This window comes from Bos javanicus, chromosome 21 (genome assembly GCF_032452875.1).
Source record: "Bos javanicus breed banteng chromosome 21, ARS-OSU_banteng_1.0, whole genome shotgun sequence".
NCBI lineage: Eukaryota > Metazoa > Chordata > Mammalia > Artiodactyla > Bovidae > Bos > Bos javanicus.
Window position 1 is genome coordinate 57,002,884 of NC_083888.1, and position 27,324 is coordinate 57,030,207.

Here is a 27,324-nt window from a genome sequence, read left to right on the forward strand (position 1 = left end):
CAGAGAGAAATAAACCAGGAAACCAGCCTTACACACAAAGCATCCAGGTTTTGAGAACACTCAAGAAAAGGTAGAGGCTTCCGCAGTGGCTCAGTGCTCAGCATCCCATGGACAGAGGAACCTGGTGGGCTGTAGTCCATGGGGTTGCAGAGTCGGGCACAACTGAGCATGCACAGATACATACAAGAGAAGGTAAGAGCTGTTCTCAAACACACAAATGGGTAACCAGCCACAAGAAGGTGACCCTAAGAGGTTGCACTGGGTCTTCTGAGTAGAAGCTACAAGGGCTCCTATTTTGGTTTGGTGTCAAGAACTGTTCCCTTCTCCTCCCTTGCCACCTTCCATGAGTGCTGTCCACCAACGGCCAGAGTCCACGCTTCACTTGTTCCTGCAATGAACTCTTAATCAGCGCCTTCAACAGTAATCAATTAAGTGGATTTACTCTGTGTCAAGGGTCCTGCTCAGGACTTTGAAAGCAATGAAGACTAAACATTATTCAAATAAATAAATATATATACAACTAGAAACTGTGAAAGCACAAAACTGGGTTACCAGAGAGAGATCTAATTCAGACAAGGAGTCAGGGACCTCTAGGGGACCTCCTAGATTTTTGAGGGAGCCCAGAATGGTGAGCACGCCTGCAGCCAGTGAGATGGAGGAAGGGAGGCCCCCTCCAAAGGCCTTCAGAAGCAAGGAGTGACGTGTTAGAATTGGCGGGGACCTCAGCGCACTTTGGAGGAACAGGAGGTCCAGAGACTGGAAGTGACTTGCCCACGGACATACAGCAGGTCGGGGGAGCCGTCGAGAATTGGACGATCAGCTGAGTCCTCTGTGCCACCTCCTGAAGTCACAGGTCCGCCTGGCTGCCTCACCCAAGAACTGTGTGCTATGGGGGCCACCCGCAACAGGGACGGGGGTTGAGTGGGGGGAGGCTTGGGGGGCGGGGCGAGCTGCTGCCGGACCCCCGGAGGGATGGGGAAAGGGGTAGGGGCGGATCCGATGACGTCATTTCCGGGGTCCGGGGTATATAAGCGGGTCGCGAGCATGCCCCACTGCTGCAGTACCCGAGCCCAGTGCGGAGGGCGGATCGACAGACAGACGCACACGGAGACCTTGCACCACCAAACCACATCCCCGCGCTGGTGTCGCCGCAGCTTGCCCGGAGCGAGCAGTCCAGCCGCCCCTCGCCCGAGCGCGCGCCGTGGCCCGCCCCAGACCACCAGCTGTTCGGCGCCCCGGCTTCGCCATGCGCTCCGCCGCGGTCCTGGCGCTTCTGCTCTGCGCGGGGCAAGGTGAGTGAGCGCGGGCCCTTGGGGGAGAGGGTCCTGGACGCCCCTGACGGCCCTGAGGTCCAGGCACCGCGCCGCGCAGCGTGCCCCTCCATGCCTTCCCTCCGGCGCGGCGAGTTTTCAGCGCCACGGACAGCGCCCCGCCTCCCACCTGACCCCGCAGAGTGGCCTCGGCGCAGAACCCGCAGACCTGACTCTTTGACTCCGACTCTCGACCCCGCGGGACAGGGCTCCCTGTCGCCCCCACCCCACGTCTGGGCTGCTTCGGGGCCAGCGCCGGCTCTGCGCTGTGGCTGGCCAAGGTCATTTGGGGAGATGGGAGGACCGCTGTTGGCTCCCCTCTCTCTCCCTTCTTCCTCCTGCTCCCTACCGTCTGTCTGCCCTTGACTTCTACCTCTCCCAATCCTCCTCCTCCCTCTCTTCCGCTCACCTCTGGGGTCTCTCTGCCTCTCCCTCATCCTCCCCCGACCTCAGTCCCACCCAGCCACTGGCCTGTTTTCATAGCTCTTGGCTTCTTCCCCCACACCCCCTCCAGAGCATAGCTTTCACAAAAGGAAGGGTTAAGGCTCTCAGTGCAGCCTGTGGGAGCCACCCCCATGAGGGTAGCAGTTGGGAAGGGAAATAAAATCAGCTCCACATCTCATTTGAGTAGGGGTGGTCTTACGGAGGAGCGTTGGGGTGAACAGGCCCCTGATGAACCCAGTTGGGAAGGACTGGGTTCTCCCCTCAGAGCAGAAGAGTGACCCACACTCTCTTTTTCTTCCTAGTCATTGCCCTGCCTGTGAACAGCCCCATGAATAAAGGGGACACTGAGGTAAGAAGGGGCGTGGGGATGCCCCGGGATGGGGGGGCAGAAGACCCCAGTGGACCCCTCACAGCCAGTTCTTGGGCAGCTGCAGGAGTCTGGCATCAAGCCAGGAGTCAGCACTGCGGCTGCTGAGCCTGGGGACAGCTTGCAAAAGAAGATATCAAAGTCTGCTAGATTTCCCTGCTTGCCTGCTGCAGGGCCATCCCTGGGCTCCTCTGAGTTGAGTGTGCAACCCGGTGGGACCTGTGTGCTACCCACTGGGCCCAGGGGCCAGGCCCACTGTCTTGAGCACTCCAAATCTTGTAGGCCCACCACGGGCTGGTGGGGGTGACTTCTCTGAGGTTGTGGTTGTCCGCTGTCCTGCAAGAACAGTCTTCATCTGCCTGGCTCTGGCCTCCCCCTTTGCTCTGCCCCAAGGCTCTGCCAGCAATACACCCACCCCATCCCACAGTTGCTAAAGCCCTGGCTCTCTCAAAGGACCACGAGGAGAACATTCTTGATCATGGCTCCTGCACCCAGGCCAGTTGGGGCTTCTGGTGGAGGTCACCCAGGAAAGGACTTGGAAGACACTGATGGGGGCTTCTGTGGCCAACAAGAGACACTGTGTTGGGCATATACCCCAAATTGATTCAAGTCTGAGTTGGGGCTGTTTTTCTAGCTTCTGATGTTCACAGATATCTTCACTTGTTAATTAGAGAAATTCTACTCCCTGCCTTTTCAGGAACTATTTTCTTTAGAGAGGCTATAGTTGAAACCCAAAGCATCAAAGAGATTTAAACCTCAATGTGCTCATTTAAAATTTCCTATTCACTAGTTACAGACAGGCCTAAATTGAAAAAACCGCTGCCACTCATTGTAGCTGTGTCATCTTGGGAAAAATCCCTTGAATTCTCTGAGCTTTCCCTTTTCTCACTATGATGATATTTCCTTTGAGGGAAGTTGTAAGGAATGAAAAGAAGAAAAGCCACTTAGTCGTGTCTGACTCTTTGCGACCCCGTGGACTATATAGCCAATGGAATTCTCCAGGCCAGAATACTGGAGTGGGTAGCCTTTCCCTTCTCCAGGGGATCTTCTGAACCCAGGGATCGAACTCAGGTCTCCCTCATTGCAGGCAGATTCTTTACCAGCTGAGCCACCAGGGAAGCCCTGGTAAGGAATAGGACTCCTGCAAATTGCTGACACATAGTTGGTCCTCAGTAAATAAGCATTTTTATTCCTAGCCTAGAGCTTCCTTTTCTGACCTCCCCATCATTCTTGGGACCCATACCCAATTTGTCTCTCCCAGAATCTGTCCTCATGGACTTGTGGTTATCTGATATTCCCAGTGCAGGGTTTGTGGTTGCAGGAAGGGTGCAGGCTATAAGCCGTTCCTTGCCAGATTCCTTATGGGAGACACTTTGGCCATCATATTGTTTTCAGCAGCCTGGGTCAGAGACACCAGAGCAGCTGGTGAAGACCTGCATGTTCTATCTAGGATGCCATGACTACTGTAGAGCCTGTCTCCCAGTTTGCTATCCTGGATCCTTGAACGGGTTGCCTTGGCATCCCATAGACACAGCCTTCCACCCCCTCACTCCTCACTGTGTTGCCTGATGCTTGTCTGACACTTCCTGCTCCTCTCCCCAGCTCTAGGCAGCTGAAGCAGGCTGGAAATTGCGAATCCATCCCTGACTGTGTGTGGCACTCCATGTGTTACAGAGTATTTTCCCATCTGTGCCCCATTACCCTGGGAGGGGAGTCGGAAGATCTTCTCACTCACATTTTATAGAGGAAGAAATTGAGGCTCAGAGAGGTCAAGTCGCTTGCCCAAGATCACACAGCTAGGATGTCACACTACAGTTGGCACCATCTTCAAATATCATCCATTTATCAGATGTCTGATTATCCACAGCACCTTGCTGGGCACTGGACAAGACTTTCAGAGAAATGGCTGCTGTTGGCCTGGGATGGGCACCCGAATGTAGTAGATGTATGCCCACATCCAGCCAGGGAATTCAGCTGGTGAATATGGAGCCAGGCTGTGAAGCTGTCACTCCCTGCCTGTGACAGCCCCATAGATATTTAGAGACAGTTTTCCAAGTCTTGTTTCCAGTAGGAAAGAGCCAGGAAAGAGCCAGGAAAGGTCTTTGTTCTCCTCTGGGTGGTCCAGAAAGGCTTCCTGGCGATAGCTGACCTTTGGGGCATCTGCAAGACTAAAGTACTTTTGCAGGACTACACCTCTAATGCCCAGGAGCAGCTTCCCTATTTGTAGAGAAACACTTGGGATGAGAGGGTGCAGGGTACCCACCCCCACCTTAGAGGGGCTTCTGATGGTCAGGTGGTTGGAGTGTCTGGCACTTGGTAAGCACTGTATGTGGATTTTTAGTATTACTGCTAATATTGTCCGGCTTGGGAAGCACAGCTATGCCCCTGAGCTAGGCATCCATGGAGTCCTGAAAACAAAAGTGAGCATCATCATGTCCTCTTAGAAATTTGCCTTGGAACTTCCAGGGGCTGAGTCCCACACCCAAACCAGCCCTAACTGGCCCCATTCTGTTCCCAGGTGATGAAGTGTATCGTCGAGGTCATCTCTGACACACTCTCCAAGCCCAGCCCCATGCCGGTCAGCAAGGAGTGTTTTGAGACACTCCGAGGAGGTATGGGCCAGGCTCGGGATGAGGGGCTGCTGCCTGCTGGGCTGGGAGGCGAGGACATGGGTGTGTGGCTTTTGATGGAACAACAATTTAATTCAGTAGTCACTGACCAAGTGCCTACCTCAACCAGGTCTGTGCTGAGCTCTGAGTGGTATGAGAGATGAAAAGCTAACAGCCCTGTGTGCCTGGAGCTTACAGTCTAGCAGAGAGGAGTGATATGAACACAGTTAACTAGAATTCTGGGCAGAATGAAACCAGGGCTGGGAACAGCAAGCCCCCAGAATGTGAGCTCCCTGTGGGTGAAGATTTTGTATGCTAAATCCCCAGTGTTGAGGACAACCACTGGCACCTGGTAGGTGCCCTGTAGATGTGTGATGAATAAAGGAACATCAGGGGTGGGTGAGCATGAGATGGGCAAAGCTTTTGCAAGGAGGCAGTCAGTGTTGGCTGGATCCAACATTAGCATTGCTGCTAAGTCACGTCAGTCGTGTCCGACTCTGCGACCCCATAGACGGCAGCCCACCAGGCTCCCCTGTCCCTGGGATTCTCCAGGCAAGAACACTGGAGTGGGTTGCCATTTCCTTCTCCAATGCATGAAAGTGAAAAGTGAAAGGAAGTCACTTAGTCGTGTCTGACTCTTAGCGACCCCATGGACTGCAGCCTACCAGGCTCCTCCGTCCATGGGAGTTGCCAGGCAAGAGTACTGGAGTGGGTCGCCAGTTAGGATTGGGATTTAAGAGAAAAGTGGGAAATCAATAGGTAGAAAAATGAAAAAGAGGGTACTCCAGGTGAAGTGGACAGCTCAAGCAGAGGCATGGAAATGGGAAAACAGGTTGTATTGAGAGACACTCCTGTATCAGTGCAGGAGATGCCATCTCTTGGCAGAAGTCTAGGTGCAGGGACAGTGGCTGACCTTCCTGACACGATAGCAAACTTGGAAAGGAAGTCATTTCAGAAGTGTTATCTCCAGACCCAATCTTGCTGCTACCACCAGGGTTTTGAGTTTTAAGTTCCTTGTGCTCAGCTGAAAATATTGATGGCAATCTCTTTCTCTGCTGTCTTCTGGAAACCACCCGTAACGACTCCCCTTCATTGCAGATGAACGGATCCTCTCAATCCTGCGACATCAGAATTTGCTGAAAGAGCTCCAAGACCTTGCTCTCCAAGGTATTTTCCAACCACTGCACATGAATCTGGGTGAATTCCAGTAACTGAGAGTCAGAAAGACCATGGTGGAAGGTTGAGCAAGGTCTTGTGTCTGACCCTCACTTACCACCTTGTTGTATGGGGTGGTTGGTGGAGTCCTCTGTGCCACTTGGTCCTATCATTCATGCACTTAAAGAGATCAAGGCCCAGAGAGGTTGAGCAACCTGTCCAAGATCACACAATCAGTTAAGGACATCCCAAGACCAGAAGCAGCTCTTCTAAAACCCTGTGGTCTCTGGAGTTCAGCCTTGTTAGAGGGGGCACTTTCAAGACTAGGTTACAGAGAGGACTTCTTTTCTCTGTTTAATGGGAAAGAAATTGGTCTCCAGGAGAGAGGAGGGGCCTCTTTGCTCTTGTGAGCTTCTGCTCAAAGGGGAGATAGGAAAAGCAGGATCTCGCTTGCCCCAAAACACAGCCCAGACTTCCAGTGTGCTTTCGGAGTGAGGTGTGTCTTTCTCCAAGAGGTTAACAAAATCCACTGATGCTCTTGGGAATGGAGTGATTTTTGTGAGGTAGTGAGCTCCTTGTCACTGAGGATATTCAAGCAGAGCCCAGATAGGATACTGGGAATGGAGGGTTAGGCTGATGTCATCCCACAGAGTTAGCTACTCTGCCTAGTCCCAGGCTCCTTCCTGGGTTCCTGTGAGGCACAGAAGGCCTCCCTGGAAAATTGGAAGAAATTTGGTCCTGGCCCTGCACCTCCCTGGGAAGGGGCTGTTTACTTGGGGGTGGGGGCATGGGCATCCTTGGGCCCTCGAGCAGGAGTCTCGTATCTCCCTGCAAAGGAAGTAAAGGCTCATCTTCAGGGCTTGGCTTGGGTGGGGTGGGCTGGGGCACAAAGGCTGCCCAGGCTCAGGGAAGGCCCCTACTCTGAGGCCTCTGGGGCAGACTGGGCCACATGTACTAATGGAGAGCGATTTGGGGGAAGAAGCGAGTGAAAATAATCACAGCTGGAAGGCTCCCTGAGGCCCTCCCCAAGTTAGCACACCGTTGTTCCTCTCGCTCACTTGTCCTGGAAGACAGACATCCACTGCACATGGTTGCTAGGATACAATATGGTAATTTTTAAATTAATTATTGAGTGACATTATATTTAAATAATTAAATGTAATGTCAATGAAGACTATGATAGGAAGATGTGTCCCGAAACATCTGTTTACACACATACACACACGTGTGTGTATTCAATATAAACGGTGTCCAATATACAGGTACATTATTGTTCTCTGTTAAGACGATGAGATAGATCTACATGTCTGTCTATCCATCTATCCATTTACCTATCCACCCACTCCCTCTTCTGTATTCTCATAATGCCTTCTGCACACCTCTATCCTACCATTTACGAGGCAGCCACCCTGTTTTATAGATGAGCACCCAAGTCTTGGATTGCCCAGGTCACCTAAGGTCACAGAGCATAGGATTAACCAGGAGATGTGAAGCTTGGTCAGCCAGGGGCCAGATCTGGGCATAATCCCTGGTCCACAGCCACCATGTCAGGCACCTCTGGCCACCCCAGAAATTCCCGTCATAGGAAAACCAGCATTGGCTGCAGAGTTGGCCTGGCCAGGGCCATCGTCAAGAACCAGGGTGAGTGGAGACAGAGGAGGCAGCACAGCCTGGGTTGATGCAGACAGGTGTTCTGCCTGGGCTTATGGGAGTCCATGGGGACAGGTGTTGCCTGAATCAAGAGCCCCCACTAGGGGACAAGCAGTCACTGTTACCTCCTGCTACAGGGTCCCTTAGCCCAGAGGTCCCTAATCTCTGGGCCGCACAGCAGGAAGTGAGCAGCGGGCGACCTCTGTTTACAGCTGCTCCCCATCACTCACGTTACCGTCCAAGCTCCGCCTCCTGTCAGATCAGCAGCGGCATTAGATTCTCTTTAAAGTTCAAACCCTACTAAGCTTGAATCATCCCCAAACCATCCTCCTGTCGACCCGATCTATGGAAACATTGTCTTCCACGAAATCAATCCTTGATGCCGAAAAGGTTGGGGACCACTGACCTAACTACCAGCCAGGTCCTAAGGGTTCCCCACTCCCTACTCCTGGAGCCCTCGACTCTGAGTCTTCACTACTCCGTGAGGCAGTAGGCAAGGCGTGTTCTTATTTCACAGGTGAGAAGTGGAGTCTGGAGAGGTGATGAGGTCGTGTGATGGGCCCTAGCCGGGAGGGGGCAGCCAGCCCTCCCCGCCACCCCCACCAGCTCCTGCCCCCTCATTCTCTCACTGGGCAGGCCCAGAACAGGACGTGCCCAGTTTTACGGATGAGGAAACAGAGGCCTCCATTCTCACAGCCAACCATGCGGGGCTCAGACCAAATGGGATGCTTTTCTCGTTTTCTTATCCAGGAGCCAAGGAGCGGACACATCAGCAGAAGAAGCACAGCAGTTACGAGGATGAACTCTCAGAGGTGCTTGAGAAGCCGAACGACCAGGCCGAGCCGAAAGGTCAGTGCCGACACGTCTGGCCAGAGACCAGGGGTGGGATAATGAAGAGAACAGTAGTTACAATAGACCGAGGGTCCTGCGGAGTCAGACACCTCTCCTTTGGGTCCTGTAAGGGAGCTCTTACTTCCTTCTCTTTCCAAATGGGGAAACTGAGACCCAGGGAGGTTGAAGCACCTTTCTAAGGCATAACTGGAGATGGTACGTCTCACTCTGCAGCCCTTGATGGGTCCCATCTGCCCATCCCAGGCAATGGCACTCTCGGGCAGGAGGCCTGGCAGGTGGGCAGCTTCAACTCTTTCCAGTGGCCACCGAGGCAGGGCCCCCGCCCCCAATGCCTGTCCTCCTGGGAATTTAGTGGTGCCCTGGCATAGCCTAGGGGCAGCAAGATCCCAGAGGAGTAGGTCTGAAATACTAAATGAATCTGAATCATCTTTCTTTTTTTTTAAATTTTTTATTTTTGACCGCTTTGGGTCTTCATTGCTGCGTGTGGGCTTTCTCCAGTTGGGTGAGTGGAGGCTGCTCTCAGGTTGCGGTGCGCCGTAGCTTAGTGCGTGGGCTTGGTTGCATCACAGCATCTGGGATCTTCTTGGACCAGGGATTGAACCCATGTTCCCTGCACTGGCAGGCGGTTTCTTAACCACTGGACCACCGGGAAAGTCCTGGATCATCCTTCTTGAAAACAGAGAGCTTTTAGGGGTCACAGAGATCACGGCTTAGGTCAGAGGGATGCTCTGTTAAACTCACCTTTCTGGCTAGAAACAGTCACACGCTTCACACGCTTGTCCCCGCAGGCCTATTCTTTGCATGTGGAAGGTGAGTGACCAGGGCCAGTTCCTAGAAGCAGGGACCTCGGTGGTCATCTGTTGGGGCTGAGAGGGGAAGCCTGCCAATGTGCCCTCACGTGGGCCAGGGCTCTCACCCTGGTGGCTGCTTGAGGCACGGCAGGGGCTCACACATTGTGGTTCCATGGAAACGAGTGTCTGGCTGACTCTGGCTGTGTGCCTTGGGCTGTAGGAGGGAGAATAGTGTAGCGTTCACTGGGGAGACGGCCACACGTCAGTGCAAAGGGCACCCTGTACTTGGCATTCGGAGGTTTGGGTTTAAGGCTCAGCTCTGCCATCTGTGTGCACAGACAGGTCACCTTACCTTTCTAAGGATTGGTTTGAGTTTCTGTAAAGTGGGCATGGGAGCACTTCCACCTGGAGTCCTGGTCAAATGGTGGAATGTACTTGGTAGTGACTTGTTTGACAGTAATCATTTCTAGCAATGGGAGGGATTTTTACTAGATGAAAAGCTGTCTTCAAAGCAGGTACAAGTAAATGCCTTTAATGAAAGCTGACAAATCCTGAGGAATTGAATACTTTCATAGGATGCTCAAGTTAGAATGCTTGCAGAAGGGAGAAGGAAGTCACAGTAATGGTGCCCAATACACAGACAGGTTAAGGAACTTGCCCAAGATCAGACAGCAGTTCAACTGCTGTCTTAATTTTAAATTCAGGGCTCTATCTTCTGGGGTCATTTTCAAGGGGTCATCACATTCTCCTTCGAGAGGCAGAATTACAAAGAAAGAAACACAATCCCATTGTGCTGAGGTCAAACCCAGACGTGGAGAGGGCAGCCCTAATTCTCTCCTGTGTGTCTTGGGTTGGGCTTGCTGGAAGCCTAGAGATACAGTGACTAAGATCTGAAATTGGGCCCGGGGGAGATCCGATGTGGTCCTCAGGGCCTGACTTTGCTCTGTTGTTTCTGTAGAGGTGACAGAAGAGGTGTCCTCCAAGGATGCTGCAGAAAAAAGAGACGATTCTAAAGAGGTGGAGAAGAGTGATGAAGACTCGGATGGAGACAGGCCTCAGGCCTCCCCAGGGCTTGGGCCGGGGCCCAAGGTTGAGGAGGACAACCAGGCCCCTGGGGAGGAGGAGGAGGCCCCCTCCAACGCCCACCCCCTAGCCAGCCTCCCCAGCCCGAAATACCCAGGCCCACAGGCCAAGGAGGACAGCGAGGGTCCCTCCCAGGGTCCAGCCAGCAGGGAGAAGGGCCTGAGTGCAGAGCAAGGGAGGCAGACAGAGAGAGAAGAGGAGGAGGAGAAGTGGGAGGAGGCGGAGGCTAGAGAGAAGGCCGTCCCGGAGGAAGAAAGCCCGCCCACCGCAGCGTTTAAAGCCCCACCGAGCCTCGGCAACAAGGAGACGCAGAGGGGTGAGACTGTGTCTGATGTCTGAGACTTCAGCAGATGTGTTGGGGAGAGGGGGATGGGTGGGAGAGGGGTCCCCTGATCCATAATCTCATTCCACCTTCTCAACAACCCTGAAAGGTAGGTATTATTCCCATCTGCCAGATGGGAAACCAAGGCTCAGAGAGGTTAAGTAATTTGCCCATGGTCACACAGCTGATTTGTAGTACACGCGGAGATTCCATCCCAGGTTTGTCTGGTTCCAAAACCCTGCATCTTCCACTAGTCCACATAGCCCCTCTCCACCCCCAGGAGGGGAGAGGGGCTTTGCAGGGTGAGTGGGTGGGATTTGGGAACCGAGCAGCAGCATGATTGGAGGGAACAGGCTGGTCTGGGGACGCTGCTAGCTTCAACCAGGGCTTAGGAAGAGGTCCTGGCTCCTCCTGAGGGCCTGATCAGGGTCTTTCCTTCCTCCCCAGCCGGGCGATCCCTGGGTTGGGGCTTCTGGGATGAGAGGGCTAAGGAAGAGGTGACTTGGAGCTTTAGAGGGTCTTGTAAAGCATGGCGTCAAGGTGACCTTTCCCTCCAAGGGGAGTCTGTTGTGAGAGGCTGAGCTGGATCTGGCGTACAGGGTCTGTGGTCACAACAGTGGCCACAGAGAGACCTAAGGGAGTGGCAGGGACCCAGAAAGGTGGCAGCCGCTCCCTTATTCTCCCGCTCTTATCTACCAGCTGCTCCAGGTTGGCCCGAGGATGGAGCCGGGAAGATGGGGGCTGAGGAGGCCAAGCCCCCCGAGGGGAAGGGGGAGTGGGCACACTCCCGGCAGGAGGAAGAGGAGATGGCAAGGGCCCCTCAAGTCCTCTTCCGTGGCGGGAAGAGCGGGGAGCCCGAGCAGGAGGAGCAGCTCTCCAAGGAGTGGGAGGACGCCAAGCGATGGAGCAAGATGGACCAGCTGGCCAAGGAGCTGACGGCCGAGAAGCGGCTGGAGGGGGAGGAGGAGGAGGAGGAGGACCCCGACCGCTCCATGAGGCTCTCCTTCCGGGCCCGGGGCTACGGCTTCAGGGGTCCCGGGCTGCAGCTGCGGCGAGGCTGGAGGCCGAACTCCCGGGAGGACAGCGTGGAGGCCGGCCTGCCCCTCCAGGTGCGCGGCTACCCGGAAGAGAAGAAGGAGGAGGAGGGCAGCGCCAACCGCAGACCAGAGGTTGGTACAGGGTGGGAGCTGGCCCCGAGCCCAGCTGGGGGGCAGCTGCACCCAGACATACTGCCCCGCATCACCGAGGGGACACTGTCCCCTTGGAGTCGGGACTGGAGAGGCACCTGGACAGGGGGTGCTCAGGAGACTGGGAAGGCCCAGGAGAAAGGGCGTGTCGGGGGGAGCGGGCACCCAGGAAAGCTGGTGGACAGGCAAACAGGAGACAGAAACGTTCAGATCAGCACACAGAAGCTGAAGAGCTGGCGAGTAAAGCGGACCCCAGAGGCACTGGGAGGGACCTTTGTCTGAAAGGCAGTAGGGAGCCTCTGCAGGTTTGGAAACAGAAGAATGGATGGATGGTGCTTGGAATTTTGAATAGAGAAGAGTTTGGAAACTAAAGGACATGGCGGGGGCTGGCCTGGGAGGGCCGCTTGCTGCCTGGGGGAATCCAGGCTCGGGGTACCACTGGCCTTGCGAGCTGGAGGGCAGGACAGGAGGGGACACTGAGGGACAGGTGGTGTCTGGGGAGGCCCTACCATTGGCCCAGTGTCCTCTCCTGACCTCCAGGCAGTCCAGCCGCACCCCCCTCCCAGGCTCAGGCCCCGCCTCCCGCCCTGATGGCAAAGTGGGGAGGGTCTGGTGGTGACGGGTTGAGGAGGCATGGGCGTGTGCCAGAAGAGCCGGGGTCTACCTCCTCCTAGCTGGGTCACCTTGGGGAGGTCACTCCCCTTCTCTGAGCCTCATCAGTTCCCTCATTTGTGAAATGGGGGTAAGAAGTCCTCTCTGCCCACCTCATTATCATGATCAGAATGCACATGAGCTTTGAAACCCTAGCCATGCCCAGGCTACTTGGGAAACTCAGAGGGGTGTAAAGACATGATACCATGGGAGGGGATGGGATGGGACTTTGGGGCGGGCTGGCAACAGCACCTTGGAGCTGGGGGAGGCTTTGGGGGGGTCCATGGTTCAGGCTTTAGTTCTCCGGGGGGCATCAGGGCCTTATGGGGGCTGGGATGTGTCCGAAGCTGTGGCCCCAGTGCTCTTCTCTGCCCACCCAGAAGACAATACGGCCCTTTCCTGGGGTCCCCAACCCATTCTCTGGGCCTGGGACTGGGTCTCAGCAGTCTGAGGGGGAGAAGACTCCTCCTTGGCAGCTGGCGCTGAGAGTTCATCTGCCTGTGTCCCCAGGGGCTGAGGGGACAGGCCTTCAGGAAGCAGCTGCTTGCCTCTCACCCCTCCCCAAGGCTGGCACCTTTCATCACTGCCTTCCCCACCCACAGAAACTGGGGAGAGCCAGGGGCCCTGAGGGACTGACTGGCTTCCCTTCTCCACGGGCAGAGGGGACCTTGGACTACAGGCAGGAGAAATGGGGACCCGAGTCCTGAGGACTGGACAGGGCAGGGCCCCCCGACTCAGCCCAAAGGTTTTAGAAAAAATGACCCCAGAATCACAGAACTCCTGCCTGGGGTGTTACTCTAAGATGGGAGCCACTAGGGTCCCCATTTCATTGGCAACCATTGTCCGTCTCTTCTCACTGGGCCCCAGGCAGGGACTCCTGGAAAATCACCCCTCTCGGTCAAAGCTGGGGTATGGCTGACTCCTGCTGTGAATCTGAGGGCATGCTCTTGTGGGCGTCAGTCGCAGAGGGTCCCCGGCTGCCCTGGACCACCCTGGCAGCCAGAGCTTGGGGACCCAGTGACGGGGACAGAGGATGGAGGCCCCGTCCAGACAGTGCTCACGTCCTCAAGCCTGTGTCCTGGTCCCCTGCCCCTCGGGTAGGGAGGCCTGCAGCAGACAGGACACCCAGGCACGGCCTTACCTGGAAGCCACTGTCACAGCCTTAGCCTGGGGTTGGGGGACTCGAAGCAGCTCTGAAAGGCACCAGAGGCTTGGTTTCCCACATGTCTGCCCAGAGCCATTGAGGAGGAGGTGGGCCTGAATGAGTCCACTGGGGAAGTTATGGGGTCAGGGCACACACTCCTGCACGCCGGCTTCTCAGAGCAGTGCAGCAGGGCAGCTTCACTGTCCCCATGAAATAGATGAGGCTCAGTGAGGCAAAGCCACCCATCCAAGGTCACACAGCTAAGCTGGGAGCCACCAGGCTGACTGTGCGCTCCACGCTCCAGTGCCTGGCTGACTCTGGGGGTTCTCTCCTAGGACCAGGAGCTGGAGAGCTTGTCGGCCATCGAGGCAGAGCTGGAGAAGGTGGCCCACCAGCTGGAGGAGCTGCGGCGGGGCTGAGGCGCCGACTGGCCCCACCAGCCAGGGCCCCGAGACACCTCGTGGTCCCGGCTCTGTTGTCCCCCCTGCAGGTCCTGGCCAGACGGCACCGGGCACTGCTTCCGGGAGGGAGGCCGCCCCCAGCCTGCCCAAGCCCAGCCCACCCCATTGCCCCCACGCTCTTTTCCTCCTGCTCCTGACCCCTGCCCAGTGCGCCCCCCTGCAGGGCAGACCCCTTGCCTTTCAACGATTATCCTGTCTCTGAACACAGGCAGCCTTCTCAAAGTTTCCCTTCCACCATTAGAGCCACTGGGCCTAACTGCAATAAGTACTGACCTTTAGGTGAAAGCTGAGGACTCCTGACTATATTGTGTATGAAGTTTATCTAAGGAAAATAAATCTGCTCTGGGCTCTTTCCTGTTTCTCTGAACTTCCCCCATCTTGACTCCGAGTAGGGTGGGATGGATGTATTCAGGCGGAAGGACAAGGGGAGGTTCAATGCCCCTGGGGTGACTCTGGGCCACTTTCCAGCCCAGGGGTTGGGGAGCAAGTGACACTGCTGCTCAGGACATCACTTTCCTCACCTGGAAGTAGGGATGCTGACACATGCCCCAAAGTGCACGTGGGATTAAATAACACTTCCCCCATCTCCCAGCCACGCGTGAGCCAGGCCAGGCAGGAACGGGGCTGGTTTGGGAAACAGCCTCTGCTGACAGCCCCAGGATAGTACCTGCCACCAAGGCCACAGGCCCAGCCAGCTCTGGACTTCCTGACTCAGGCCTCTGAGCTGCAGCCCCGACCCCTCACCCCCAACCCCCGGCACAAATCTCATCTCTGACTTGAAACATGCACGGGGCTCTGGGGCATTTGAAGTTCTTGAACTTAACGTTTCACTATAGCATGGTAGTCTGGGTCTCAGCTTTGAGAACAAGGAAACTGAGGCTCAGAGGGTGGGTTGACCCATCAAAGTCTCGGCAACAGTGATGCCCCAAACATGTGAACACGGGGCTGTAGAATTATGAATCAGGACAGGCTATTCTGCTGGACCAGAGTGGACCAGCTGAATATCAGGGCCAATCATTCAGTCATTCATCAAACACTTGTGAGCCGCTGCCTTGAGCCTGGCAGGCCCGGGCACACAGAAATGACGTGGACAAGCCCTGACTTCAAGAAATCCACTGCCTGCAGAACGTGGGTTTTGACATCAGACTGCAGTTGGAATCCCCAGCCTAGCTAGAGAGCTTGGGTGAGCATTTCTGGTGCTCTTGCAGCCTCAATTTCCTCATCTATAAAATGGGGATAGTACTTTTTTAGCTTCTCAGCAGATCATGGCGAGGATTCGAGGGGTCTAGACAGCCTGGACCAGAAAACCATTGCAGTGATGACACAAGTCTTTTGAGGGGATCTTGGCAAGTCTGGGCCTCTCCTAACCTGGCGAGCGGGCCCACTGCTGTTGACAGCCGTCCGTGAAGCACAGAGGGGCTCTCCAATGAGCTGGGGCTGTGAGGTGTTTATTCACATTTCAGTGAGACAGGTTCATAACCCCCCACAACCCTGACAGTTATCGAAATAACAAACATGACACAAACTGTATTCCACTAGTCAACGGTCGGAACATCCACCTCCAGGAACAGTTAACAAATAAAGAGAACACGGGACACCTCGTCCCTGAAATACCCCTTCTCGGAGACGGGCCGCCTGTGCTGTCATCACATGGGGCAAACGCAGCCGAATCAAAAGAGCCAGTGGTTCTTGGTTTTTACAGAAGCGATGATTTTATAGACAGTATGTATAGATTCATATAAACATTATATACATGCATATGTACACAAATGAAGTACAAGCCAGCTTGGGGTTCTGACAAGCATGGCTCGTGTACGGGATCGAAACAAGTAGCATTTGTCACAAAGCACAGGTGTTAGCACTGAAACTGGAGCTGCCCGTGTCTTGGGAGAGGCTTTCCCAAAGAGAAAGCCTGCTGCAGAGAACTGGGATCCACACCGGAAGCCTAGGTGGGTTTGGCTGTGGGAAGGAGACAGTCCCTTCCAAGTCACCAGACTGTGGACAACTGGATGTACAGCGAAAATGTGACCGTTTCCAGAAAAGGCCCCAGGTGGCCTGGATGGGACCTGGTGGTGGGAACCAGAAGGAAGACGGCCTGGTGCTTCCACGCCAACAGGCAGCTCTCCAGTGAACCGCGTGTCAGGGGAGGGCCATTCCGAGGCAGGGGCACCGAGCCTGTGTCACAGAAGGTATGACTGACGGGAGAACCACCTGTCTGGAGGCCTCTGTTGCAGCATCTCAGACTCAGGCTCTGGCCTGGGTAGGACTATGCCTGCAGCTCAGGGCGTGACCAGGCTCCCCGAGGGCGTGGCCTGGCTCCCTGAGGAGGCAGAAGCCCAGAACCTTCAAGACTGGATGCGCTCCTCTGTCTCGTGGTAAACCTTACGTGCAGGGGGTGTTTTCCTTCAGGACACTCTGCTCAGGGTCTGCGGAGCGTGCAGGCCCTGAGCCGTGACCCAGGAAGGGAGAGGAGCTATCGGGGGTCCCAATGGGTGAAGGGTCAGTTTCTAGGGGAAGAAGAGAGGGCAGATGCAAACCCCAGGGACATCAGACGAGCCATTCAGTGGGTTCTCTGTGGACAATGTGATTCCCTGAGCCAAGGCCCAGTGCTCCCCCCCAACAAGGACAATGCATACAGTCTCCCTTGGTCTCAGAGGGGCCGCCTGGCAGACAACAGCTGCTCTTCCCAGCTGGCTTGAAAACTACAGCTTCCTGCCAGGATCCTTCAATCTGCCATAAACCGTATTTGGCAGTCCTCTGGATAGAGAAGAATCCTTTCTCAAGGTTGTTTTCTCCCTCACTGATGGGATTAACTTAAACAATGCCCCCACATAACTCCTCGGGAGACAGACCTAGACAGCATATTAAAAAGAAGAGACATTACTTTGCCAACAGAGGTCTGTATAGTCAAAGCTATGGTTTTTCCAGTAGTTATGTATGGACGTGAGAGTTGGACCATAAAGAAGGCTGACGCTGAAGGACTGATGCTTTTGAACCGTGGTGTTGGAGAAGACTCTTGAGAGTCCCATGGACTGCAAGATAAAACCAGTCAATCCTAAAGGAGATCAGTCCTGAATATTCATTGGAAGGACTGATGCTGAAGCTAAAGCTCCAATACCTTGGCCACCTGATGTGAAGAACTAACTCCTTGGAAAAGACCCTGGTGCTGGGAAAGATTGAAAGCAGGAGGAGAAAGGGATGACAGAGGATGAGATGGTTGGATGGCATTACTGATTCGATGGACATGAGAGTTTGAGCAAACTCCGGGAGATGGTGAAGAACAGGGAACCCTGGCGTGCTGCAGTCCATGGGATCGCAAAGAGTTGGACACGACTGAGCGACTGAACAACAAACTCCTCGGGAACTCGAGCTGTGTCTGCCTCCTGCAGGTGATGCTGGGGGACCTCTCGCCCAACCCTACTCACCCTCCCCTACCCCGCCTCCTTCCACAAACTCAGACACCTTCATGCCAATGGAAACTCCTGCCCTCAGGCTCTTTTAGGGAAGACAGACATTCTTGGGGAGGACAGACATCCAGCACCCACACTCAGTCGGGGCTTGAGTGCGTGTCAAACCACATTACGCTATAACCTGCAAGCAGAACTCGGCCTGTGGCCAGCGCTCCAGGCTGCCCAGGGCAGAGACCTTGCAAGCAACCCTTTGAACCTACCCGAGGCCTCAGGCAAAACATGGTCCTGCGCTTGCTCCTGGAGCCCTTTGAGTCAAGAGGGCCTTCAGCAGCCCCGGCTACGGACCACACCCAGAGAGATCCCACAGGGCCAAGGCCTCAACAAGCCCACCGACTAGCAAACAGAAGCTGGGGAAGGACAGTCCCAACACCCCTGCCCCCCACCCCCAGTTTACCAGCAGGTGTGTGCGCTCACCAGAGCAGTCTCTCCCCACGGGCCCTTGAAGGTTCTGAGACTGATCGGAGGCGGCAGCACAAGCCCTGGCGAAGAAGAGGCTGCAAAGGCAGAGAGCATTCCCGGGGGTCTGTATTCCCCTGACAGGAAGCCCCAGGGCCAGGGACACTGAGGCTTGGGGGAAGCCAACTTCACGGCGTGTGTCCTGGGACCCAGTCAGTGTGCATCTGGTGACACTGAAGCAGGGGGGGTGTCGCTTGGGGAGGCCTCATTGCGGCCCACGGCCCCTCTCCTAGTCTATGCTCCCTGACGCAGCTCCCTTCACCCCTGCAGAGTCAGCTACTCTTTGTTGGACGGGGTTCACCAGCTGGGGAGAGGCCCGCACACGCTCTCGAGTGGACCGGTCCCTTCCCCACTGCTGTGCGGCTCCTGGGCCTTTATGAAGTCGATCCCCATCCTTGGTTTCCACCCTTGGGAAAGGCAGTGACCTTGCTGGCCACCCGCATCAAGGCTGGTGAAAAGTGCCACATCACTGGAAAAGCTCCTCAATATCTGGGCCCTGGATGCTAACATGTGAGACGCTGCGGGGGAGGCATCACTTAATCTGGACAGGACATGACCAGGGGCCCCACCAGGCACGGGGGGTCACCCTGCACTCCTGACCTGTCCTCAGGTGATCGGGACTGGAATTTTATTCCAAAAGGTAAAGTTGTTTTATTAAAAGACAGCAGGAGGACAGAAATGTTCAGCAATGTTTTGTAAACACGTGTGAAATGCAGTTTGATTTCAGTAGTTTATTTTGGAGACAAAGCAGTGCAAGAGGCCGGCCACGCTTCCTGCTTCCCCCGGAGCTCGGGGGCCAGACGAGGAAAGGCGACGTACAGACATTATAATTGGGGTTCAACACTCAAGTCGTGTAAACACGGATGTCGGCGGGCCCTTGGTTTCTAGGACAAGCCGGCCAGTTCTGAGGGCAGCGCCCCTCACCCCAGCCCTTCCTCTCCCAGAGGCAGGCGACCCCCACCTCCCCGCTGGCCAGGCCTGAAGGTGCCTCCGAATGCCCAGCGCAGCAGCTTCTTCTGTGGCGCCCTCCCTGGACCTCGCAGGACGGCCCCGAGGCCTGTTCCCCTCCCTCCGAGTGCCTGATATCTGAAGACACGTGCTCATGCTTCAGGGGGGTCTGCTGTTTCCTGCCGGGTGGTCACACTGGCAGAGGGCTGACCAAGCCCCTCACTGGCCCCCTGGGGCCGCCTGCCCACCTGGACTGTGGAACTGGACTTATTAACCAGTGGTTGGTTGGTCTGCTGCCCTCAGGGGTGGGGGGCTCGGACGGGAAAAGCAGGTAATGTTTTCTCACCTTTGGGGCTGCAGCCTGCTCACACCTGGCTGGCTCAGTGCTTGGGGTGGGCAGTGAACACGGGAGGGGTGTGGATCAGGCCTTCTGGGCAGGCGTGGAGCAGCCGCAGCCTCGTCCGGCCTGGGAAGAGGGCCCCCACCGATCGCCTGGATGCCAAGGGGAGGCTCATCTGGGTGGGCTTCACAGAGGGACAGGCTGCGTCGCAGGGGTAGGGCGTTGAGCCTGCCCTTGACTTCTCTGGTCGTGAGTGCCCAGCGACTCTTGGAATGATTTGCCCAAAGTCACAGCACAAATCCTTGGCATAGGCAGGATCAGCCCAGAGGCTCTCGGCTGGGCAGCCTTCTCCCAGGTCCGGGGAGCGGCGGCCCTGGTCAGGGACGGGCGGACCCTTTGCATGGCGGCACAGGACATGTGTTGACAGGCCCAGTGGACTCCGGGGAGCGGGACGTGGAGAGAGGCAGCCAGCCCGGGGCTGCAGCCTTCCCGGAGAAGCGTCCTCCTCCTTGCCTTTCATGAGCGGCAGCAGGTGGATCCCAGCTCAGACCCGCTGCATGGACTTCCCCAAGGAAAGGGAAGCTGAGGCCTCTGGCTTCCTCGGGGTCATGCTTTTGGGAGGGGCAGCTGCACACCTGGTGGGGCTTGAGGCCATGAGTAAGAGCAACGGGCTGGGCCGGGGTGCAGGGGCCAGGAGGGAAGAGACTGGGAACTGTTTACTCTCTGCTCAGCCACCAACAACCTGACCCGGGACAGCCTGCTCCAAGGTCCCCGAGGCCTGGCCCACAGCAGCCATTGAGAAAGACAGACGTGGGCGTACCCAGGCACTCACACACACATACACAGACACAACCACACACACGCACGCCCCACCTCACATTCAGACCTAGTGTTGAAAACACAGCATGTGTAAACTCGGTGAAGACATCTGCACAGCAGGAACCAGGAGGGATCGTCCCTTTGCCGCAAGGCTGGACCACTTGGGGTTCCTTTCCATCCCCACCCCCACCCCTCATTTAGATCATGACATCAGAAAATCAGGTTAAAAATTAAGAAAAAAAGAAGTAGAAGAAGAAGAATCAGATCGTTGGGAATCCTTAGTAGTAGCGTCACCGTCGTCGGGAGCTGCTCGCCCAGCGGCCGCGCTCTGCGGCCCGCGCCGTCTCTCTGGGTCCCGGGCTCCGAGGCTACTGGGAGGAGGCCTTAGTGGCCAGCGAGGCCACGCAGTGCTGCTGGAAGCTGGGCGACACGCCGGCGGTACAGCCGAGTCTCTGGTGCGGCAGCTTGGCAGTGCTGCCGGCGCCCACGCCGCCCATGTCGGCCTCGGGCGTCCAGGGCGGCTCCTGGCCCATCATGCTGCTGCAGCAGCCGGGGCTGGCGCTGCACGTCCGCTCGGCCGCCAGGCCGCCCGCCTGCTCCGCCAGGAGCCTGCTGTGCTTCAGTGGGGCCACGTCCCCAGCGCCCGCCACGCCCGAGCTCTGGCCCTGCAGCACGCTGGCGATGTGGTTCAGGAGGTCGGTGAAGAACTCGCTTACACCCTCGTAGCCTGCGGATGGGAGAGACAGACGGCAGGCTTAGCCAGGTGGGTGGGGGTGGGAGGTGCGTTCAGGGGCTCCTGGGACCTGGGGTGGGGTTGAGGGGAGCTGGTGGAGCACACCAGCCTAGACCCCAAGTGTGTGTGGCCCCAAGGGCCAATCCTTGAATTCTGGCTGCACCCATGGGGTCTGAGCATCTATAGAGAGGAGGCTGATGAGAAAAGTGCCCTGCATCCTGTCCCTCTAGGGCACAGCTTCAGGGTCTCATTTGATTACCCTCCCCACGTGGTTTGGTGGGCTTCCCAGACGGTGCACATGGTCAAGAATCCAAGTGCCAAAGCAGGAGACAGAAGACATGTGAGTTCGACCCCTGGGTTGGGAAGATCCCCTGGAGAAGGAAATGGCCACCCATTCCGGTATTGTTGCCTGGGAAATCCCATGGACAGAGGAGCCTGGTAGGCTACAGTCCACAGCGTCGCAAAAGAGTCAGACGCGACTGAGTGATGGAGCACATGTGGTCTGATGCCCTTATGTGGGGATGTGGCGTGGCTGGGGGCAGGACCGAAGGCCCACTCCTCCAGGTCTGAATCATAAACACCTCTTGTGTCCATGTGACCTGGCGTCAGCTTCCTTGTGTGTAAACTGAGGATTCAAGTTTGGGGGCTCCTGTGGGCAGGGCCAGAAGGAGCTGGAACATGAGTGAGACCTGATCAACAGCAGCTGCTCCTGGAACTGAGTCTGTTCCACCTCCCCTCCCCCAAGCACCTGCAAGGAGGCCCCCAGTGCTGCATCCTGACCCGCAAAGCCGAGGGACAGAGACTGGGCAGCCCGGACAAGGTCATCGCATGGACGCCGCTTCCCTCACAAGCGGGCCTGGGTCTCCTGAACAGAAACTACCAGGGGCCTGCATTTCCCATCCCAGACTCGACTGTGATTGTCAGCAAACAGTCCTCGGAGCCTCCCACCAAGCAAGTTTCAGATCTAGGGCGAGGATTTTGCTGACTTTTGAAAACGGTTTCAAAAGAAATTCAACAAGGGGTGGGTGCCCCACCCCCCGCCTGCCCGAATCAATTCACAGGGATGAGAACCAGGCACACAGCTGCAAGAACAATGATTGGGACAGGAAGTACGTCCCCAAAAGGCACGGTGTGCCTGCATTGGGAGGGGCCGCAGGGACCACCCCCTGGATGTGACCCCGTCGCTCACAGCAGGCCCGGTGCTGAGAGGCACTGACCCCTCCCTCGCACGGCCTCCGGGATGGTCTTCACGGCCATCGGTACAAGCAGCGGGGGGAATGAAGGTTCAGACATGGGCAGGTGCACTATCGCGTACAGAAAAGGCTGCCCAGGGGCCGGTCGGACGGGGCTGCCTCATTGTCCATGCTCTTATGTGTTCAGCAAACAGTGCTGTGGTTTTGAGGGAACCCGAGGCTGAGAGGGACAAGCGGAGGTGCCCAGAGTAAAAACAAGAGTGGGCAAGATAGCTGGCATGCACCATACTTGCATACTGCTCGACATGTTTTCACTTAATCATCACAACCCTCTGTCCCCATTTACAGATGAGTAAGTGGAGGCACAGAGTTAAGTGACCAGCCCCAAACACCCAAGAGCCATCAGCAGGTGGATACGTGTCCACTGGAGGGTGAGTGGGGTGACTGTCCACGGCTGGGGTCCATCCAGGCTAAGTGCTGCTCCTGGCTACGTGCTTCGCAATCCTTCCTTGTGGCATCCTGGGAGGGGTGCATCCCGGGGACCGGGGCCCGAGGGTTGGCCCCATTCTACAGATGGGGATATTCAATGGAGGGACTGATGCTGAAGCTGAAGCTCCAGTACTTTGCCACCTGATGCGAAGAGCCAACTCACTAGAAAAGACCCTGATGCTGGGAAAGATTGAAGGCAGGAGGAGAAGGGAACAACAGAGGATGAGGTGGTTGGATGGCATCAGCGACCTGATGGATGTGACTTTGAGCAAGCTCCGGGAGTTAGTGATGGACAGGGAAGCCTGGTGTGCTACAACCCGTGGGGTCGCAAAGAGTTGGACACGACTGAGGACTGAACAAGAACATTAGACGACACGTGGCACTGAGATCTGCAGGCCCTTTGGTGCCATCTGTGCCTTGAACACGCATGGTGCTGGGTGCCCCACCCTAGCACTGGGGGCGTCCTTGGCCCTGGGGTGGGGGTAAACAGTAGGGCAGCCCGTAGCCCCTCAGGGGCCATCAGCAGATGTGCTGCTGGGTTTCCACGGTTGGGATGCAAGCAGGGAGGAGAGCTGAGACCCGCTAGGGAACATCAGCTGTTCCCTCAGCAACAGCTCGGCCGTCCCCAGAAGAGGCCTGGCCCATGGCCCCATGCAGCCTGGGGAGGGTGGGCTGAGGCGTGAAGAGCTCTGTGGGGCTGAGTGCTGTGCACACATCATCTCCCCTGCAAGGAGGGGAGTGTTCTTCCCACTGCACACGAGTGAACACTGAGGCTGCCCGGGCAGGAGGCTCATCTCGTCAGGGAGCAGAGCCAGGATTTGAAACCACGACTCAAGTGGAGAAGCACGAAGCCTCAGGTCAGGCCCCCAGGCCCAGCCCCGCCACTGGGACGTGACCTTGGACGTGTCGCCCAGCCCCCTGGCTCCATGCATGTCAGTAAATGGAGATCCCAACAGTCCTCTGCACATTGTGTGGCTGTGAGGATGAGATAAGGCGCTGGGGACAAAGGTCCCCAGGCAGGCTGGGCACCAAAGGTGGACACGACTGTCCAGCCTGCAGGCTGGCTGGCAGGGGCGCTGCAGGACACCCACGGTCTGAGGCACAGGGTGAACCAACCAGGACCAACGGGCACCCCAGATCCAGGCTCACAAATGGAGCAGGGAGAGAGCCAGGCCCCAGGCAGCCGTCTCCTGGACACCGCCTCCCCTGGGGCCCTGGGCTGCACACCCTCCCTGGAGCCTTCCTCCGTGTGGGCCAGGCGCCCTTCCATAGTCTCTGGGGGCTCAGCCGTGTCACTCAGGCCTGGCCTGCTGGCGGCGGGGCTTGCTCATGGCTTCCTGTCCATGCCGGTTCACTGTCACTGTCCCTCTGACTCGCACAGGTCCTGGCGGGGTGGGCAGACTCAGCACTCGGCACAGACCCACAGCTCAGTGGTTTGTGAGTTCTTCTCTGTCCCTCCTTCTAGAATCTCCATCCCAACAGCCCGGTGCTGCCCCGCCTTGCCCCCCGAGTCTGTTAACCCGGCGACCTTTTTGCCTTCATCCCCTCCATCTCCTCCCTGTTTAGATCCTCTGATTTGTTATAATTGTTCCCCCGACGCAGCCGCAGTTCCCTTGTGCTCTCTCATTCCGTCACCCGCATTCATCAAAAACCTACCTCTCCATCCAGGCTGCCCCCAGGGTGACTACAGAAAAACAGGCCACTGTCCCACAGGATCTCAACTTCTATTCACAAACACAGCCCTCAGATGGCCGCCCCATCTTGCTCGGAGTGAATGGCCACGTGCTGGGCTCCCCTCTGACCTCTCTGCTGCACAGGAAGCCTCGGGCCACAGGACCCCTCCAAGGCCCTTGCATGGCTCCCTGCCAGCCCTGCCCCCACGCCTGCTTCCCAGAGGAGCCCCTGTCCTCCGAGGGCAGGACCCCAGCCGCCGTGCGCACGCCGCCCCAGTGTCTGCAGCAGCTGGGACATGCAGCGGGCTTCGGATAAACCGCGTGGCTGAGGGAGCCAGGGGCCTCCTCCGAGCCCGGGCTTCCCTGGCTGTGAACTGCGGTGCTGGCTGGGCTCGGCCTGCGTGCCCTCTGTGCAGGGGACACACGTCAAGCACCCAGTCTGGTGGCCCGTGAGTGTTCCCCAAGCACGGGGGCTCCCAGCCCCTGCAAACCCCAGGGGAGCAGTCCCCTCCAGCAAGCCAGACTCTCACACTCAGGAATGGCTTCCTGCCTTCTTAAGAGTCCACTGAGCAGGGCTGCTGCTCTACCTCCAGGGCGGGTGCTTGACAGAGGTGAGAGCCGAGGCCTCGAGACGGGGACGACCGCTGAGAAGTAACTGCCTGGGCTGCTCTAGGCTGGGGGGTGCCAAATGTCATTCTGTCCCTGACCTGCTGTGAGGACAGGGAGTCGCCCAGCCTCAGCACACATCTCTGTGAAGGAGACCAGCCCAGGACCACCCCTTGCCCCACAGTCATCACTGAGGCTAACGGTCCCACTGAGGGGTCTCTGTGATGACTCCTATGGAGCCATCGCTGAGTGGGGATCTGAGGGGTGCTGGGCAGAGCCTAGTCATGCCAGCAGGCCCAGAGGGCCTGGCATGTGCTTCCCGCCTCAGGGCTGCAGCAGACAGCGTGGAGCAGGCCCCCCAGCCGGCGGGATCTGAGCGTGTCCCCTACACGGTGGCTCAGGGTGGGGAAGGAGCAAGGCCTTGCCACCACCCTGCAGTGTGACCTGGGACAATTTCTCCCTCCCTCCCTTCGTGGAAACTGGGCTTTGTATTCCCTCCAGAATCCTCTCAGCTCTTTAAGGAAATCTACAAGGACCCAAGAGGTCAGCTGAGATTTGGCCAAGAAAGGCTACTGCTGATGGCACAGGGTCAGGAGAGTGTAGTCGCTCAGTCGTGTCCGACACTTTGGGTCGGGAGAAGCGAGGTAAAGGGCACGGGTTGAGGAGCGGGCCCACTGTGAGCGCTGTAAACCCACTGGCAGGTGGGCGAAGGCTTAGCGGGCGCTGCTCTGACCCCAGGCACCAGACAGTGAGGGATGGGGTCGGTCAGGCCGGCTCTCCTGCCCCGCCACCCACCCACGGCCACCAGTCTCCACGCGAGTGAAGGCAGCCCCCGCCCCGCCGCTCACCGGGGAAGGCGTTGATGTCGATGACGGCATGCTGCCCCGTCTGGTTGTTGATGATGATGTCGATCCCAAAGAGAGACACGCCCAGCGCCTGCCGCAGGGCCCGCGACAGCTCCCGGATGACCTCATCGCTTGGCCGCTCGAACACACCCTCGATCTTGTCCAGCTGCCAACACACATACACCACACACACACACGGGAGTCAGACCTCGGGCAGGGAGACGCGACACTACCCCATAGAGACCCCCACTGCGGTGCCTCGAGGTTGAGTCTTATTTCCAGGCAAGAGGCAGGACAGACCCACCAGAATCAGCCCAAGGATGGCCATTTCTAAGTCCTGCCATGGGCTGGGCAGGCACTGGGGCGGGTATGGCATCTGTGACCCCTAGTCCTCATGCCCACCGGGTAGGCGAGCATCATTACCAGCACTTTACACAGAGAGGAGCTGACGCTCAGGGTCAGGGCTGATTCACGGCCACACAGCTTAGGGTTGCATTTGGACCCAGGTATTTAGCCTGTAAAAGCCGTGGGCTTCCCAGGTGGCACTAGTGGTAAAGAACCCGCCTGCCAGTGTAGGAGACAGGAGAGACACGTGTTCGATCCCTGGGTCGGGAAGATCCCCTGGAAGAGGGCATGGTAACCAACTCCAGTATTCTTGCCTGGAGAATCCCCATGGACAGAGAAGCCTGGCAGGCTATGGTTCATGGGGTTGCAAAGAGTCAGACACAGCTGAAGTGACTTGGCACACACTCATTGAGCCTGTAAAAGACAAGGTTCTTAGCAGGAAGGAAGGAGACGGAGAGTCTGCTGTGACCCCAGGAAGACTCTGTGGTTCAGGACACCTAAGAGCTGCACCTTGAAGAGGGGAACACTGCAGTGGCTGGGCCAAGGGACCCAGACGAGAGCACAGTGGAAGCAGAGGTGCGAGGCAACCATCCACGGAAGACTGCTGGGAGCGGCTGGAGAAGTCGGGGAGGACGTGGGCAGCGGGGGAAGTTTTTGTTAGCATCAGAGCACTGGCCCATCATTGGCAGAGCCTCAAGGCTGTGAGGCAGTGGGTTCCACGGACCAGCCTTCATTTACTGGCTGGTACTGGATGGGGGGAGGTTTGGACACAGGGCTCCTGGGTGGGACTCGTCGTTCTCCCCTTCCAGACAAGTTGCTAACCTTGGTGTTTCCACTCTAACTCCCCATGCTCAGCAAGCTTCCCCAGAGTCTACTCAGCCACTCCTGCCCAGCTCCTGGGTCTGAGCTCAGCTTTTGGCGACACAGGGCTGGGGGGCTGGCCCCAGGACCCCACCGTGACACCGCTCACATTCTGCTCTAATCACAGCTGGCCTGGGACAGGCAAGTTTTCATGGGCTCAAGCTTGGCCCCTGGAAGGGAGCAGCACATCACCCTGGGAAGGACTGAGGCAGATGGCTCTGGATTTGAATCCGGACTGTGACTTCCTAGCTCTGTGGTCTTAGAGAGAAGTACTTGGCCTCTCTGCACCTCAGTCTGCTCATCTGCCAATCAGGGCCGTCGAGGCCTCCACCCCAGACAGCTGGGAGGAGTCACAAGGTCGTTTAAGTGGTGGGGACAGCACAGGTCTGGCTGCAGGAGCTGCCTCACCTGCGTTTAAGCCACAGATGGCAGCATGTCACCCCTAAGTCAGCCAGAATAGGGCTCATACATGGAACTCAGTAGATACCAGAGTCCTAAGGCTGCTGGGATGGGGTCAGAT

At 57.0% G+C, this 27,324-nt stretch overlaps 2 protein-coding genes across 3 annotated transcripts in view; one reads left to right on the forward strand and one right to left on the reverse strand.

The window, feature by feature from the left end:
- Nucleotides 1-1,038: 1,038 nt before the first annotated feature.
- Nucleotides 1,039-14,393, forward strand: CHGA (chromogranin A). Its single transcript, XM_061395144.1, has 8 exons — nt 1,039-1,292; nt 2,057-2,103; nt 4,640-4,733; nt 5,829-5,897; nt 8,286-8,384; nt 10,137-10,577; nt 11,283-11,752; nt 13,901-14,393. Exons 1-8 carry the CDS (start codon nt 1,247-1,249, stop codon nt 13,982-13,984), a joined length of 1,350 nt encoding a protein of 449 aa, XP_061251128.1. The 5' UTR covers nt 1,039-1,246; the 3' UTR covers nt 13,985-14,393.
- A 4,270-nt stretch (nt 14,394-18,663) lies between these two features.
- Nucleotides 18,664-27,324, reverse strand: part of ITPK1 (inositol-tetrakisphosphate 1-kinase) — a 161,531-nt gene continuing 152,870 nt past the window's right edge. For both annotated transcript variants that reach the window (XM_061395143.1, XM_061395142.1), the window contains 2 exons: nt 25,602-25,764; nt 18,664-20,786 (listed from right to left, as the gene is read on the reverse strand). In XM_061395143.1, the coding sequence (XP_061251127.1) occupies nt 20,428-20,786; nt 25,602-25,764 (522 nt within the window). In that variant the 3' untranslated portion in view covers nt 18,664-20,427. The remainder of the gene's footprint in view (nt 20,787-25,601; nt 25,765-27,324) is intronic.